The 16022-nt window shown below is 45.8% G+C and overlaps 1 protein-coding gene across 5 annotated transcripts in view; it reads left to right on the top strand.

The window, feature by feature from the left end:
• Positions 1-12684, top strand: part of LOC146788809 (uncharacterized) — a 397685-nt gene extending 385001 nt beyond the window's left edge. For all 5 annotated transcript variants that reach the window (XM_085630389.1, XM_085630386.1, XM_085630388.1 and 2 more), the window contains 4 exons: positions 4599-4682; positions 6383-6485; positions 7952-8051; positions 8617-12684. In XM_085630389.1, coding sequence (XP_085486515.1) covers positions 4599-4682; positions 6383-6485; positions 7952-8050 — 286 coding nt within the window. In that variant the 3' untranslated portion in view covers position 8051; positions 8617-12684. The remainder of the gene's footprint in view (positions 1-4598; positions 4683-6382; positions 6486-7951; positions 8052-8616) is intronic.
• Positions 12685-16022: the final 3338 nt, after the last annotated feature.

Raw genomic sequence — 16022 nt, 5'->3', positions numbered from 1 at the left:
CACTCACTGTAGAGATGGAACACCATAGACTGGAGTTACTCTACCTTCTCTATAGATGGTATACTGTGGACTGGAGCCACTGCACTCACTGTAGAGATGGAACACCATGGACTGCAGTGACTCTAATTTCTCTAGAGATGGTATACTGTGGACTGGAGCCACTGCACTCACTGTAGGGATGTAACACCATGGACTGGAGTGACTCTACCTTCTCTAGAGATGGTATACTGTGGACTGGAGCCACTGCACTCACTGTCGAGATGGAACACCATAGACTAGAGTGACTCTACCTTCTCTAGAGATGGTATACTGTGGACTGGAGCCACTGCTCTCACTGTTGAGATGGAACACTAGGGACTGCAATGACTCTATCTTCTCTAGAGATGGTATACTGTGGACTGGAGCCACTGCTCTCACTGTTGAGATGGAACACCATAGACTGGAGTGACTCTACCTTCTCTAGAGATGGTATACTGTGGACTGGAGCCACTGCACTCACTGTCCAGATGGAACACCATAGACTGGAGTGATTCTACCTTCTCTAGAGATGGTATACTGTGGACTGGAGCCACTGCACTCAATGTAGGGATGGAACACCATAGACTGGATTGACTCTAACTTCTCTAGAGATGGTATACTGTGGACTGGAGCCACTGCACTCACTGTAGGGATGGAACACCATGGACTGGAGTGACTCTACCTTCTCTAGAGATGGTATACTGTGGACTGGAGCCACTGCACTCACTGTCCAGATGGAACACCTTGGACTGCAGTGACTCTACCTTGTCTAGAGATGGTATACTGTGGACTGGAGCCACTGCACTCACTGTCGAGATGGAACACCATAGACTGGAGTGACTCTACCTTCTCTAGAGATGGTATACAATGGACTAGAAGCACTGCTCTCACTGTGGGGATGGAACACCATAGGCTGCAGTGACTCTATCTTCTCTAGAGATGATATACTGTGGACTGGAGCCACTGCACTCTCTGTAGGGATGGAACATTATAGACTGGAGTGACTCTACCTTCTCTAGAGATGGTATACTGTGGACTGGAGCCACTGCACTCACTGTAGGGATGGAACACCATAGACTGGAGTGACTCTACCTTCTCTAGAGATGGTATACTGTGGACGGGAGCCACTGCACTCACTGTAGGGATGGAACACCATGGACTGGAGTGACTCTACCTTCTCTAGAGATGGTATACTGTGGACTGGAGCCATTGCACTCACTGTCCAGATGGAACACCATAGACTGGAGTGACTCTACCTTCTCTAGAGATGGTATACTGTGGACTGGAGCCACTGCACTCACTGTAGGGATGTAACACCATGGACTGGAGTGACTCTACCTTCTCTAGAGATGGTATACTGTGGACTGGAGCCACTGCACCCACTGTCCAGATGGAACACCATAGACTGGAGTGACTCTACCTTCTCTAGAGATGGTATACTGTGGACTGGAGCCACTGCACTCACTGTAGGGATGGAACACCATAGACTGGAGTGACTCTACCTTCTCTAGAGATGGTATACTGTGGACTGGAGCCACTGCACTCACTGTAGGGATGGAACACCATAGACTGGAGTGACTCTACCTGCTCTAGAGATGGTATATTCTGGACTGGAGCGCCTGCACTCACTGTAGGGATGGAACACCATGGACTGGAGTGACTCTAGCTTCTCTAGAGATGGTATACTGTGGACTGGAGCCACTGCACTCACTGTCCAGATGGAACACCATGGACGGCAGTGACTCTATCTTCTCTAGCGATGGTATACTGTGGACTGGAGCCACTGCACTCACTGTAGATATGGAACACCATGGACTGGAGTGACTCTACCTTCTCTAGAGATGGTATACTGTGGACCGGAGCCACTGCACTCACTGTAGAGATGGAACACCATAGACTGGAGTGACTCTACCTTCTCTATAGATGGTATACTGTGGACTGGAGCCACTGCACTCACTGTAGATATGGAACACCATAGACTGGAGTGACTCTACCTTCTCTAGAGATGGTATACTGTGGACTGGAGCCACTGCACTCACTGTAGAGATGGAACACCATAGACTGGAGTTACTCTACCTTCTCTATAGATGGTATACTGTGGACTGGAGCCACTGCACTCACTGTAGAGATGGAACACCATGGACTGCAGTGACTCTAATTTCTCTAGAGATGGTATACTGTGGACTGGAGCCACTGCACTCACTGTAGGGATGTAACACCATGGACTGGAGTGACTCTACCTTCTCTAGAGATGGTATACTGTGGACTGGAGCCACTGCACTCACTGTCGAGATGGAACACCATAGACTGGAGTGACTCTACCTTCTCTAGAGATGGTATACTGTGGACTGGAGCCACTGCTCTCACTGTTGAGATGGAACACTAGGGACTGCAATGACTCTATCTTCTCTAGAGATGGTATACTGTGGACTGGAGCCACTGCTCTCACTGTTGAGATGGAACACCATAGACTGGAGTGACTCTACCTTCTCTAGAGATGGTATACTGTGGACTGGAGCCACTGCACTCACTGTCCAGATGGAACACCATAGACTGGAGTGATTCTACCTTCTCTAGAGATGGTATACTGTGGACTGGAGCCACTGCACTCAATGTAGGGATGGAACACCATAGACTGGATTGACTCTAACTTCTCTAGAGATGGTATACTGTGGACTGGAGCCACTGCACTCACTGTAGGGATGGAACACCATGGACTGGAGTGACTCTACCTTCTCTAGAGATGGTATACTGTGGACTGGAGCCACTGCACTCACTGTCCAGATGGAACACCATGGACTGCAGTGACTCTACCTTGTCTAGAGATGGTATACTATGGACTGGAGCCACTGCACTCACTGTAGAGATGGAACACCATAGACTGGAGTTACTCTACCTTCTCTATAGATGGTATACTGTGGACTGGAGCCACTGCACTCACTGTAGAGATGGAACACCATAGACTGGAGTGACTCTACCTTCTCTAGAGATGGTATACTGTGGACTGGAGCCACTGCACTCACTGTAGAGATGGAACACCATGGACTGCAGTGACTATCTTCTCTAGAGATGGTATACTCCGGACTGGAGCCACTTCATTCACTATTGAGATGGAACACCGTGGACTGCAGTGACTATCTTCTCTAGAGATGGTATAGTGTGGGCTACAAGCACTGCACTCACTGTAGAGCTGGGACACCATAGACTGGAGTGACTCTACCTTCTCTAGAGATGGTATACTGTGGACTGGAGCCACTGCTCTCACTGTCGAGATGGAACACTAGGGACTGCAATGACTCTATCTTCTCTAGAGATGGTATACTGTGGACTGGAGCCACTGCACTCACTGTAGGGATGGAACACCATAGACTGGAGTGACTCTACCTTCTCTAGAGATGGTATACTGTGGACTGGAGCCACTGCACTCACTGTCCAGATGGAACACCATGGACTGCAGTGACTCTACCTTGTCTAGAGATGGTATACTATGGACTGGAGCCACTGCTCTCACTGTAGGGATGGAACACCATAGACAGGAGTGACTCGACCTTCTCTAGAGATGGTGTACTGTGGACTGGAGCCACTGCACTCACTGTCGAGATGGAACACCGTAGACTGGAGTGACTCTAAACATTCTAGAGATGTATACTGTGGAGTAGAGCCACTAGACCCACTGTAGGGATGGAACTCCATGGATGTATGTGACTCCAATCATTCTAGAGGTGGTATACTGCAGATGGGGGACACTGCACTCACTCTAGAGAGGGAACACCATGGACTTACGTGATTCCACCTGCTCTAGAGTTGTGACACTCTGGACTAGAGAGGCTGTGCTCAGTCTAGAGCAGGAACTGGGGTGAACTACTCAGTCTACGGCTAGGCTGGTCTCTCACTAGATGTATGATGTATTCACATATGCTTTCACAACACATGCCTTTACAACGCGGGCCTTACAATGAACGCATCGAGTTCCATTACAATGCAAGTCGTTACAACGACTTGTCGACTTGCCTTAGGGAAGCTCTAGACTTTGGAATAGTATATTTTACTATTCCAACTCCAGTCTGTGCAACAGTAGGGAAGGAGTTGGATTTAATATCCAACAATGCGTTCCCTAAAGCAAGTCGTTGTAACGACTTCCTTTGTAATGGAACGCATGGTAACGACGCATTCGTTGTCGTGCCTGTGTTGTGATGGCACTGCATAGTTCTGTCTGCGTTGTGAACGTTGTTTCCCCACTCACTCTGCTATGGGTGTGGTGTAGCAACATCATTAAAACTGCATTGTGGTCTGAAAGAAGGATGTAATGATCTTGTTTTATTCGGATAGTGATGTTTGGGGGAGGGGGCAGGACTGCGTAGACTGGCTTCGGTCTCCTCTTGTGGTTGGAGAGAATGGGCTGGTGCTGCACTGGTAAGACTAGAGATTGGATAGTTTGCTGTCAGTTCAGTCCTGAGAACCTTCATTTTCTGACAGACGTTTGTGACATCACTTCCATGACGCGTGTAAATGTTACTTCTAGAGAGGGTGCTGTCTCGCAGGGTCTAACTAATAATGACGTATACCATCTATCACTCCAGTGGCAGTCGTGGAAGCTTCTCTGATGATCCGGAAAGAGTGACTTCCAGCACCTCCAGCTACTCTTACAGCAGCGCACCAAGGAGGTAAGACTGCTTCTGTCTCTGGTTAAACACCATCCTGAGTGCATGAATGGATACAGTATTAATAGTGTCTACGGCATCACATATCTGTTTGCCTCAGAGAGCCTCAGAGGAGAGCTTGCATGAATAGAATTCAGATCATATGTCCTGTTGTGGTCCTTGGAGTCCTGCACTTCCCTTCATAGAAAGCAACTTCTGACACTGTCAAAACCCAGAAAACACACCTAGGGCCTAACTTATGAAAAATTGGGATAGGGCAGCACCGCAAGTCTTTGTGTTGCGCTGCCCTACATGTTAAAAAACAAGTCTTCCTTTGGTTACCATAATACTCCGCACCACTCTCATTCACCAGGCCATATAGTGCTAAATCTAATTTAGCACAAGGGAGTCTAGTTGCCAACTCAAACCGGTACACCAAAGCTACATCAATAGTAGAAATTATACATGTCTTTTTATTAAAATCGTTAAAAACAGTGATAAAGATTAAAACAGAGTCTAAAAAAAATCACAATATAATAAAGCACATACATTTCGTATTCCTATAATGAAGCACCAATGTTATAGCAGCAAGTAGCAAGAAAGTTTGCTACCACATATAGAATCAACCAGTCTTACAAACGACATTGAAGACAATGAGAGTAAGAAAAGACAATACACTGTGTCATAAAAAACACATTTGTGTATAAGAAGCGTTGAGACTGGAACCCGATATGTTGACAATCGTTGAATAGCTGTGGTTCCAGTCACCAACACGAATGTGCACCACGGCATCAACGCGTTTCGCTGGTGTTATCCACATTATACCATCTTTATCAAGACCAAGATTAGACTCTCATAACATATACATGAAGTTAATCATTGTCGTATTCCTGTACATTAAAACAAACATATAAGTAAACATGCCAATACAATATTACCTATGTGAAAGGGCAAGAATGCACCATAGTTATGAAATACAGTGAATTCCTGTCTTTCCCCCGTGCGCCGGTGCACAGTTTGCTGCTCTGTGCAGGACGGTGTACCTCCTTGTTACGCCTGCGTTGGAGATGCTCAAGGTTTTGGTGCCGCCTCAGGTTTATGTGATTAAGTAAATCTGGGGCAGTGTCAACAACCATGGAGCACCTCCCTGGCGCAGAGGAAGGCGACTCAGCGACCTGCGCTGCTCTGTCGTACTCTATCTCTATGAGGCCGTCCAAGGCCACGCAGAGCGGCTTTGTGTCGTCTCCTAGGTATGATGGAGAGGTTTGCGCTGCCGGAGCATCTAAAAAAGTGATACGGCGCAAGCCTCGCAGAAATAAGCCCCATGGTGTCTAGGTGCAGGGTGAGGGGATGCCTGGAGCTGACCACACATAAAGAGTGTAACATGTACTCTATCAAAGTGAAGGGTGCTAGTTTACATACATACAAACCACAGCGGAGAACAAAGATGCCATTTATTTCAGTGATTGGTGGCTGCTGTATCAGCAACAGTACAAACAGATGTCTGATGACGTGTGGATATGTAAGCATTTGTCCCTGAACCCTACCCCTGATGGTGGCAACAAAGGTATGATACCACTCAGGCTCTTCTAGGATAACAATAGCACCACAGACAGCCGTGCTTGAGGCTGCAATGATCGTTGAGGCAACAGGATGGGAGGTAACGGGTGGCCTTACGTGCCTGGTGCAGCTCCTCTGATTGGCTTTATTGTTGCTTTCCTCAGGCAGGGGGAAGGACCTTGTACTTACTGTGGCCGCGACATTACTGACGGAGCTAAGATCATGCTGGAACACCTCAACATTTACTGCCACGAAAACTGCTTCAAGGTATGCACCATTCCTTTTACGTTTCTACGCATGCTGGCAATATTGACTGACTGTTTTTCTGATGCATTGAAATAAATATACCTATATGATTATGGATTCTCAGTGGTTCAACTTCACAAATTAGAAGTATGTCCTCTCTCCAGCACCAGAAAGTAAAACACAAGGGGCTGAAGATGCAAACCAATGACGTCATTGAGCAGGACCTCTCCTCTGACTCCCTGATTAATCTGCTGAGATGTGAAGTCACCTCCCCAGGCTCTTGTAGACACATCTCACTAGATGTGCTTTGGCATTCCCAGGCAGTGCGGGCAGAGGCTGCAGCATGTACTGAGTTTAGCATCTTGGCACCCTCCTCAATGAGGACAGGGAGAAGATGGGACCAGTCAGTGCCCTATTTCTTTGGATTGAGTTTTACTTTATGGAAGTCCAGGAAAATTGTTCATCAGTATTCATCAGTTTATACCGATAACGGTTTATTTCCCGTTCTGAGACAACGTAGTAAGAAAAAAAATAAGCATTGGCATAGCCAATAGGTCTCGCCTCTTTGGGACCTTATAAGTGTTTAGCCATGCAACAGTTGATGTTGTCGCACGAAGGATATTGTGCTGGATAACTAAACACTTATAAGGTCCCAAAGGCTGACCAGAGGGGGGAGGGGAGTCGTGGGTGGGACAGGGCGGGGGGGAGCACTCTGTGTACAACTGTTCACGCTGCCACTGTTCTGAGTTTTTCTTTTGACTTGTTTGTGACTCATCTGTTCTCAATGCCTAAGTTGCCTGGGCGACATACATTTGCATGTACGGCTAAGTGGCTGGTATATGGTGGCTGCTGCCCCTCTTTAAGAGACAACACCAGAACTGATGAGGTAAATGCAGCCGGCTCCCGGGCGGGTGGCGGTTGGCACATTACTTGACTGCAGGGGATATTCAGCTGGCTAGGCCGGGCACGGATCAGCAACCTGCATATGTTCATGTACTTCTGTGTGTAATGTATCCTGCCGAACCATGTATTTTTCTTTACTATGTCTAAAAAAAGCAATAAAAACAGATTTGCAAAAAAAATAAGGTCCCAAAGGCGAGACATATTGGCTATGCCAGTGCTTGTTAGTTATGTCTTCATTGCACAGACTTTGAATGCTTTGAATTTGTGCATGAGGGTAACACAATGCACCAGCTCAAGACATCACATAACTTTCAGACAGGAGAAAACACAAAGAATATTAAGTGCCCAAAGGAACTGGTGGAATGCAGGCCCTGGTCAAGTCTTTCATCAGCATGTCCGGCAAATGTAATCTGAGGGAGGAATTTGGATTACAGGAGCAAGGAAACAGAGAAGTTGAAGTTTGTTCTTTTCCACTGTTGGGTGTATAAGAAACACTTCCTCGTCTTCGTTATTCAAACTCAATTGCAGCACTTTTGCTTCACTTGGAGTGCTGTACTAATCCAATGGTCCTTCTGTCCTTGTAGTGCGGCATCTGCAATAAACCCATGGGAGACCTGATCGACAACCTCTTTATCCACCGCAACGTAGTGCACTGCGAGACCTGCTACGAGAAGCTGTTCTAAGGTGAGTGGAAGTACCTTAGATCCCTCAGCAGAGTGGTGGCCCCTTGAGAAATACATATAGAATTATTTATTGCTTTCATTCCCACTTAACTCTAAACAGAGCAATGGCAATAGCATACAAACTTACTAGCCAAAGATGGCTGCCGCATTCGCACAGCAATGTTGTTATCCAGATCTGTGCAGATTTCTAGCAGGACCAGGAAGGAAAGTAAAAGAACAAGAAGGGAGGCTTATGGGAAAGGCTTACATTGTGAGAAATAGGACTTCAGCACATCCAACCTCAGCACTCCCCCTTCTGAAAACAACGACTACTGTAGTTCATGATGATGAACAAACTTTTACTTTCACACTCAGACATTTCCCACTTTACTCCCAGCAGCATCACTGAATAGCAAGACCCCCATGTGCAAACCATAATTTTTAGAACTGGAGGCCAGCTTGTTTCTCTTCCCTAGCTTTAACACAACACACTTTAGTGGGGACTATTGTGCGTTATAATGATGCTGCACCATATTACTCTCTCTGTACTCTCTCTTACTCTTTCTGTTTGGATCCTTTATTACCAGGTGGCAGAACGCAGTCGAAGTAAACTTGGTGGAAGTCTTCAGCTACATATGGTACAAACACTGGACTTGAAATCTCTGCATTGGTCAAGCTGTCTAGTCTGATCCTCCATTTTGTTGGCTTGTCCTGATTTGATTTCCTCTTCATTAGAGTTTATGAAATGCTTTTTTATATAGCACACTGAAATCACCACAAACGCGTAGTATGCTAACATTACCTAGGGCAGCCTGCATGATTTTTGGTACCAGCTACACATTACAGGAAACATGCGAGCCAAACCTTGCTTCAGCACTTTGCTAACACCCTCTTCTCCTTTAGGGACAAAGATTCTGGTACCACCCATCTGACACCACTCTCTCATCCATAAATATTATTATCCATTCCAGTGATATCTGCCCAAATTTTAATACAACAACAAACTTTGGTTCCAAACTGTTTGTAATAATGATGGACCCACAGCGACAACATTATTGTAGGGGGCCAGTAATGAAGTGGTAAGGAGGACCACTGCAAGCAGCAGAGGAGGGCCCAATGTTCTTGTCCATGTAACCCAAAATCATTTACTAAATTATAAATCACACATGCTTGATAATCGGGTTGGGAGCCTGTGGTTGACAATCGCATGAATTGTTGATTTCTGGTGTCACTAAAAGCTTCTCCATGGTGTGAGACTTCTACTACCCATGGATTTCCTGAAGTTACAATCCGGTGAAAATTCTAAATATTCATAGAGGAGCTGGGATGAGGATCTGGTGAATAAGGTTGTACCAGAATCTTCTGTAACAGCCGAATGCCCTATTTGAAAATGCATGAAAAAAAGAACAACGCTGTATCCATTCTTTATAAAAGACTTCTTATGTTTTCGCTGCTTCGCATCTTTCGAAACATTGGTGAGATTTACTTGTCAGTGTGAGACCTGTTTGTGGTTCCAGTAACACTGTGAAGCTAAAGGTGATAATGGCAGAAGAGGGCCTATGCAGAATGAAGCGAGAATGTGAGGCTTATAAAAGCAAGCTGCAAACCAAAGCTAACAAGCCTAGGTCATGGAGAGTCATTGGGAATGGACATGTTGGAAGTCCATTTCCCGGGGTGACACATCACGCAACAAAGATGGCTTCTTGTGGCCTTGTTATATAGTGTTATATATATATATGGAGAAAACCTCACTCTCTCACTAGCTTAGAGGCGCTTGAGTGCAGATTGTGTCGGGCTTGAACGGACGCCTGTTCCATGAAGATGCTCATTGCTGTTTACCCTCTTCATTTTAACGATGTACTGTCCCTTCAATGCTGCTACACCCAGACGCTCAGTGGAGATGCAATTGAATGCTGTGACCTCTGTGAAACATGCAGTCAGTGCAAAGAGGTGCCTCTCGAGTGTACTGCACAATCCTGCCTTTATATGTACATTGTATTATTGTTTAGCTACGTATAACACACCTCAGCCTTCCACGGCATTTGTATCCGTACTCTTCTCAATCGGTGGCCTATGTGTCCTTGTTCTTGTCCCCATTGCAGAATGCATTGTTCATATCATCAAATACAATGTACAGTCCTGCTTATGCCTTCCACTGCATGATGCACTTATATTCATCTTTCTATCAGGGATATGACTGTTTATGTCCAGTGGCATGAAACAGACCTATCCATCTTCCCTTGCATGCTCGACCCTGTTTGCTTCTCATTTCATGATATAAACCAGTTCTGCTTCCATTGCATTGTCTACATTTGTCTGTGTCCTGTTTCTTGAAATATTCATGTATATCTTACTTTTCATGCAATGACCACTTATTATATTTGCATTATATATTGTTGTTCCTGTCTTCAACATAAACATTCTTGTCTACCACTGCATGATAGAACATGTTTATTTTTCCTTACGCGTTCAAACGCTTTTTGTCTTCCATTACTGCTACACCTGATTGTCCACCTTAGCACATTCATTTGTCATCAGCATTTTATCCTTCAATTGCATGCTCAGCTCCTGTTGGTGTTTCATTGGAAAATAGAAATTCTGTTTTTCTTCCATGCATGGATCACCTGTGTGTCTTCAGTTGCATTATATAATCGTTTGTTGGCTTCCATTCTTTGATATAGCTTTGTCTTCCGTTGCAGACTGTACCTGTTGTCTTCCACTGTACACTATAACCCAGTTTGCCTTTCATAGCATATTGTGCCTGTTGTCTTCCAGTGTACGCCATAACCCTGCTTGTCTTCCACTGCATACTGTGCCCCTTTGTCTTCCATTGTAAGCTATAACCCTGCTTGTCTTCCATTACACACTGTACCCGTTTGTTTTCCATTGTACGCTATAATCCTGCTTGTCTTCCATTACACACTGTACCCGTTTGTTTTCCATTGTACGCTATAATCCTGCTTGTCTTCCATTACACACTGTACCCGTTTGTTTTCCATTGTACGCTATAATCCTGCTTGTCTTCCTTTACACACTGTACCCGTTTGTTTTCCATTGTACGCTATAACCCTGCTTGTCTTCCATTACACACTGTACCCGTTTGTTTTCCATTGTACGCTATGACCCTGCTTGTCTTCCATTACACACTGTACCCGTTTGTCTTCCATTGTACGCTATAATCCTGCTTGTCTTCCATTACACACTGTACCTGTTTGTTTTCCATTGTACGCTATAACCCTGCTTGTCTTCCATTACACACTGTACCCGTTTGTCTTCCATTGAACGCTGTAGTTTTTTTGACTTCCCTTGAACGTTGCACCCATTTTGCTTCCGTTGCAGATTATAAACTTATCTCTGTATCTTTGTTTGTCAGTTCTGTGGTCTTCCAATGTACTATATGCCCACTAGTCATTCCCATCTTTTGACTTCCTTTGTATTAAACACTCATATGCATAACATAGTGTTCCTCAGGTCCCGTTCCAGAGCGCACACAAACTCATCTTCCATTACACTGTATACGGTAGATCACCCTCTATTACATGGTACATCCCAGGTCACCTTCCACTGTATACAGGGGCCCACCTTCCATTACATTGTACTCAGCCAGCATTCCATCTTTCATGGCATACTATATCCATGTCACCATCTGTTGTATGCATGAGCTATCCTTCCATTACATGGTACATGCCAGGTCACCTTGCACTGTATACACGAGATTGTGCGCCTTTGCATTTTAACCGCGACTGTGTATTTCATACTATTCTGCTTTTATTTTGCTTATTGTTGTATTGCGCAATTAAAGCAAATGGGGTGGCATGTTCCAATAGAAATACTACATACATAATGAACCTATGCCTTGTGTTCCTTTAAGTGCACTGCATATTTGTCTTCCAATGCACTGTATACCCCACCTCATGTATACCTGCATAGTATCTCAGTCTGTTCTCCGCTGCACGTTGGATCGGCCCTGTTCATCTTCCGTCACCCTGTGCACCCTCTGTGTCATTCCCTTGAATGTAATACCACAATAACCTCGCATGCTGACATTCACATCGGTTAATATTTTCCATGCCATGCCCGCTAGGCTTTTGAATAGGGAAAACATGTCTTCTTCTGGTAGCAAAAGGGACACAGAACAAGTTCTCCAGAACCCTTGACCAAGAGAATCTGTTGTCCATGAGGTTTAGTGTTTGCAATAAAATCTAAACTGTTCAGTGGCTAAATGTTTATATCCCACGACCAAGTGCGCAATGTCTTGTCTCCAAGTTCCCTACCCAGGAACAGGACATGATGAACAAGTAACATCCTCTAAATGGAGGTTTTATCAGTTCTATTGTCCAGCTGCTTGTGAAAGGGCCTGGTGAATCTGTGGTATATATGTCTCCAGTACACAAGTGAACTACCAATCCCTCATGCACCCTATAGCAGTTAGAATGCAAAACAAGGCTGTGACTATCTTCCTAATTTTATACTCCCCCAAAATGTGCATTATTGTTATTCAGTTCCTATATCATGTGTTTTCTGTTGCTTGGGTACATGTCCTGAGGTGTTCTTCTAACTCTCTTATTTTTATAGCCAAACCATTGTAATGCGTTCCCTTCATGAACATGTGCAATGCTAAAATATATTAAAGTATTATATGTAAGTAACAACCAGCTTGGTTTTGATATGGTTTTCTTCACTAGGTGTGTGTGAACTGCATGAAATATGAGAGCGCATGGGCAGTGTAAATGTCATAGGCTGTGTGGAATGTGTGGGTGGCCTGGACTGCATGGTCTGCATGGTCTGTGTAAACTTCGTAGGCTGTGTGGAATGTGTGGGCTGTCTGGAGTGCGTGATGTGCGTGGACAGCATGGACTATGATGGGATGATATGGAAAGAGTGCCTGAGTGAATGGTTTGGGTTGCATGGTCACTGTGGGGTGTGTGAACTTCGTAGGCTGTTGGAATGTGTGAGTTGCATGCACTATGGGGACTGCTTCGACTTCATGGTTTGCGTGGGCTGCATGGCCTACGTGGGCACTGTGAACTTCATAGGTTGCGTGGAATGTGTGGGGTATGGGGTTGGCATGGTGCACATGGACTGCACAGGCTGAGAATCTGTCCTAAGACTCTGATTCGACCTAAGCGGGTTGAGTGAGAAGATACTCCACTGAGGGCTAGGTCGATTCTGTGACAGAAGGCGTGGTATTTAGAGAATGGTTAAGCGGCATTACACCAGTGGTAAAGTTGACAAAAGTACAGAGGTGCTGAATATCTCCCACTTATATGTGGGCCAGAACTGCACCTCAGACCTTACCAAGAAGCACCACAAGCTCTTCGAACTTGGAGGAATTTCCCAAGTTGGGTAAAAAAAAAGCCCAGTATCTAAAACCTATGGCAAGTGCTGATTGTTTAAGGGTTCTTCGTGTTGGGCATCTCCCTGATCTAATTTTTGGTACATCTGACTGGGTCTTGGAACGAGTCTTGTCCTCTTGAAGCCACATGTAGCCTAATGTCCACTTTTTCCAGCCCCTGGACCAGATGCAGTCTGAGGTTTGAACACATGATAGGTTTGGCTGCAAACACCTCCTGCTCCTCCTTGATTTACCTGTAACGTTAGTCAAACTAGAATATATATCATTGGCAACCAATGTCCCTGGGCGCCTTTCCGAGTTGCCTCTGAGTAACGCCAAGGGCTACAAATAGTGAAAAGGAGAGAGGGGATCTCCTATCTCAACTCCAAATGTGACCCAATCAAATTATGTGACATAGGAGCTATTCCAATATGCAAAGTATGTCCCTGCTCAGGGCTAGGAGGGAAATATCCCAGCGGTATTAATGCCATTATAGCTGGGGGTTTCCGGCACTGTCAGTGCAGCAGGCAAACTCTTCACTTTCATTACAACCACAGGGCAGCATACAGTAGAGGCAGTCCAGAAATTTGCTCTCACAAACTGACGGCAGCCTGCTCTGGCAACAGTCACAATCCTCCTGTCCCACAAACATGAGCAGCAGCGACAACGCATATACGCTTAAAACCAAGGGCCGCATACACTGGCAACAGGCCACAATGCTCCTGTCACTGAAACTGAACCCTACAAACACTGACAGCAGGCCACAAACCAGGCGGCATATTTACAAGAAAAGTGACAGAGTGTGGCATTAGCCTTCTTGGCATAACTCCGCGCTCCGCCACTATTGAAACACAGGGCTTTACCATATTTACAACAATATGGTGCAGCCCTGCATTTCCCCCTATGCTGGTGCTAATTACTGCTGCCTAGCACCAATGTGCATGGGTTGCTGAGTTGGGGGGAATGATTGTTTATGTGCAGGAAGGTGTCCCTTCCAACACGTAAACAATCTTAAATGGCGATTTAACTCATCATTTTAAAAATGATTGTTTAAGTGCAGGAAGGGACACCTTCATGCACATAAACAATCATGCATGGTGTTTTGTTTGTTTTTATGTGTGCTGCACAATGCAGCTCACACAGTAACAGCAAAAACAAGGATAAATAAAACATTTCATCTCGTTGCGCCATGTTTAGACCAGGTTTTTTTTACTTCATTTCGGCCCTGTCCCATATTTATCCCACCCTCGTAAATATGCGGCAGCATCAAAATCAATGGTTGTTACTGTGGAACCACCACCGCAACACCCATTGCCCACCACTTTCACACTAAGGGTTGCGTGAAAGGGTGCCTTATTTACAAGGCAGTGTTAAGCCAGGTTAAGTGGCTTAACACTGCCTTGTAAATAAGGCAAAGGCTTACTGCCACAAACAAGAACGTTGAAAAAAGTGACGTTCCCATGGTGATAGGGGCTTGTAAATATACCCCCAAGTATTTTTAAGATGAAGGACCCGGATGTGCTGGTAGCATTACACAACCCTCATGTCATCAGAACAAGCTCCAGCTGCAGGCCACAACCCATGTGAACAAAACAGAGGGCCGTGCACACTGTAGGGTGCCGCAACCCAAGTACATTTAGAACAGAGGGCCAAGCACACAGTAGGTTGCCACAACCCATGTGCATTTAGAACAGAGGGCCAAGCACACTGTAGGGTGCCGCCACCCATGTGCCTTTAGAACAGAGGGCCAAGCACACTGTAGGGTGCCGCAACCCATGTGCATTTAGAACAGAGGACCAAGCACACTGTAGGGTGCCGCAACCCATGTGCATTTAGAAACAGAGGGCCAAGCACACTGTAGGGTGCCGCAACCCATGTGCATTTAGAACAGAGGGCCAAGCACACTGTAGGGTGCCGCAACCCATGTGCATTTAGAACAGAGGGCCAAGCACACTGTAGGGTGCCGCAACCCATGTACATTTAGAACAGAGGGCCAAGCACACTGTAGGGTGCCGCAACCCATGTGCATTTAGAACAGAGGGCCAAGCACACTGTAGGGTTCCGCAACCCATGTGCATTTAGAAACAGAGGGCCAAGCACACTGTAGGGTGCCGCAACCCATGTGCATTTAGAACAGAGGGCCAAGCACACTGTAGGGTGCTGCAACCCACGTACATTTAGAACAGAGGGCCAAGCACACTGTAGGGTGCCGCAACCCATGTACATTTAGAACAGAGGGCCAAGCACACTGTAGGGTGCCGCAACCCATGTGCATTTAGAACAGAGGGCTGTGCATACTGTAGGGTGCCGCAACCCATGTACATTTAGAACAGAGGGCCAAGCACACTGTAGGGTGCCGCAACCCATGTACATTTAGAAACAGAGGGCCGTGCACATTGTAGGGTGCCACAACCAATATACATTTAGAACAGAGGGCCAAGCACACTGTAGGGTGCCGCAACCCATGTGCATTTAGAACAAAGGGCCAAGCATACTGTAGGGTGCCGCAACCCATGTTTATTTAGAACAGAGGGCCAAGTACACTGTAGTGTGCCGCAACCCAAGTGCATTTAGAACAGAGGGCCAAGCACACTGTAGGGTGCCTCAACCCAAGTACATTTAGAACAGAGCGCCAAGCACACTGTAGGGTGCTGCAAC

The sequence above is a fragment of the Triturus cristatus genome, chromosome 10, assembly GCF_964204655.1.
Source record: "Triturus cristatus chromosome 10, aTriCri1.1, whole genome shotgun sequence".
NCBI lineage: Eukaryota > Metazoa > Chordata > Amphibia > Caudata > Salamandridae > Triturus > Triturus cristatus.
This window is presented reverse-complemented; position numbering and strand designations above follow the sequence as displayed.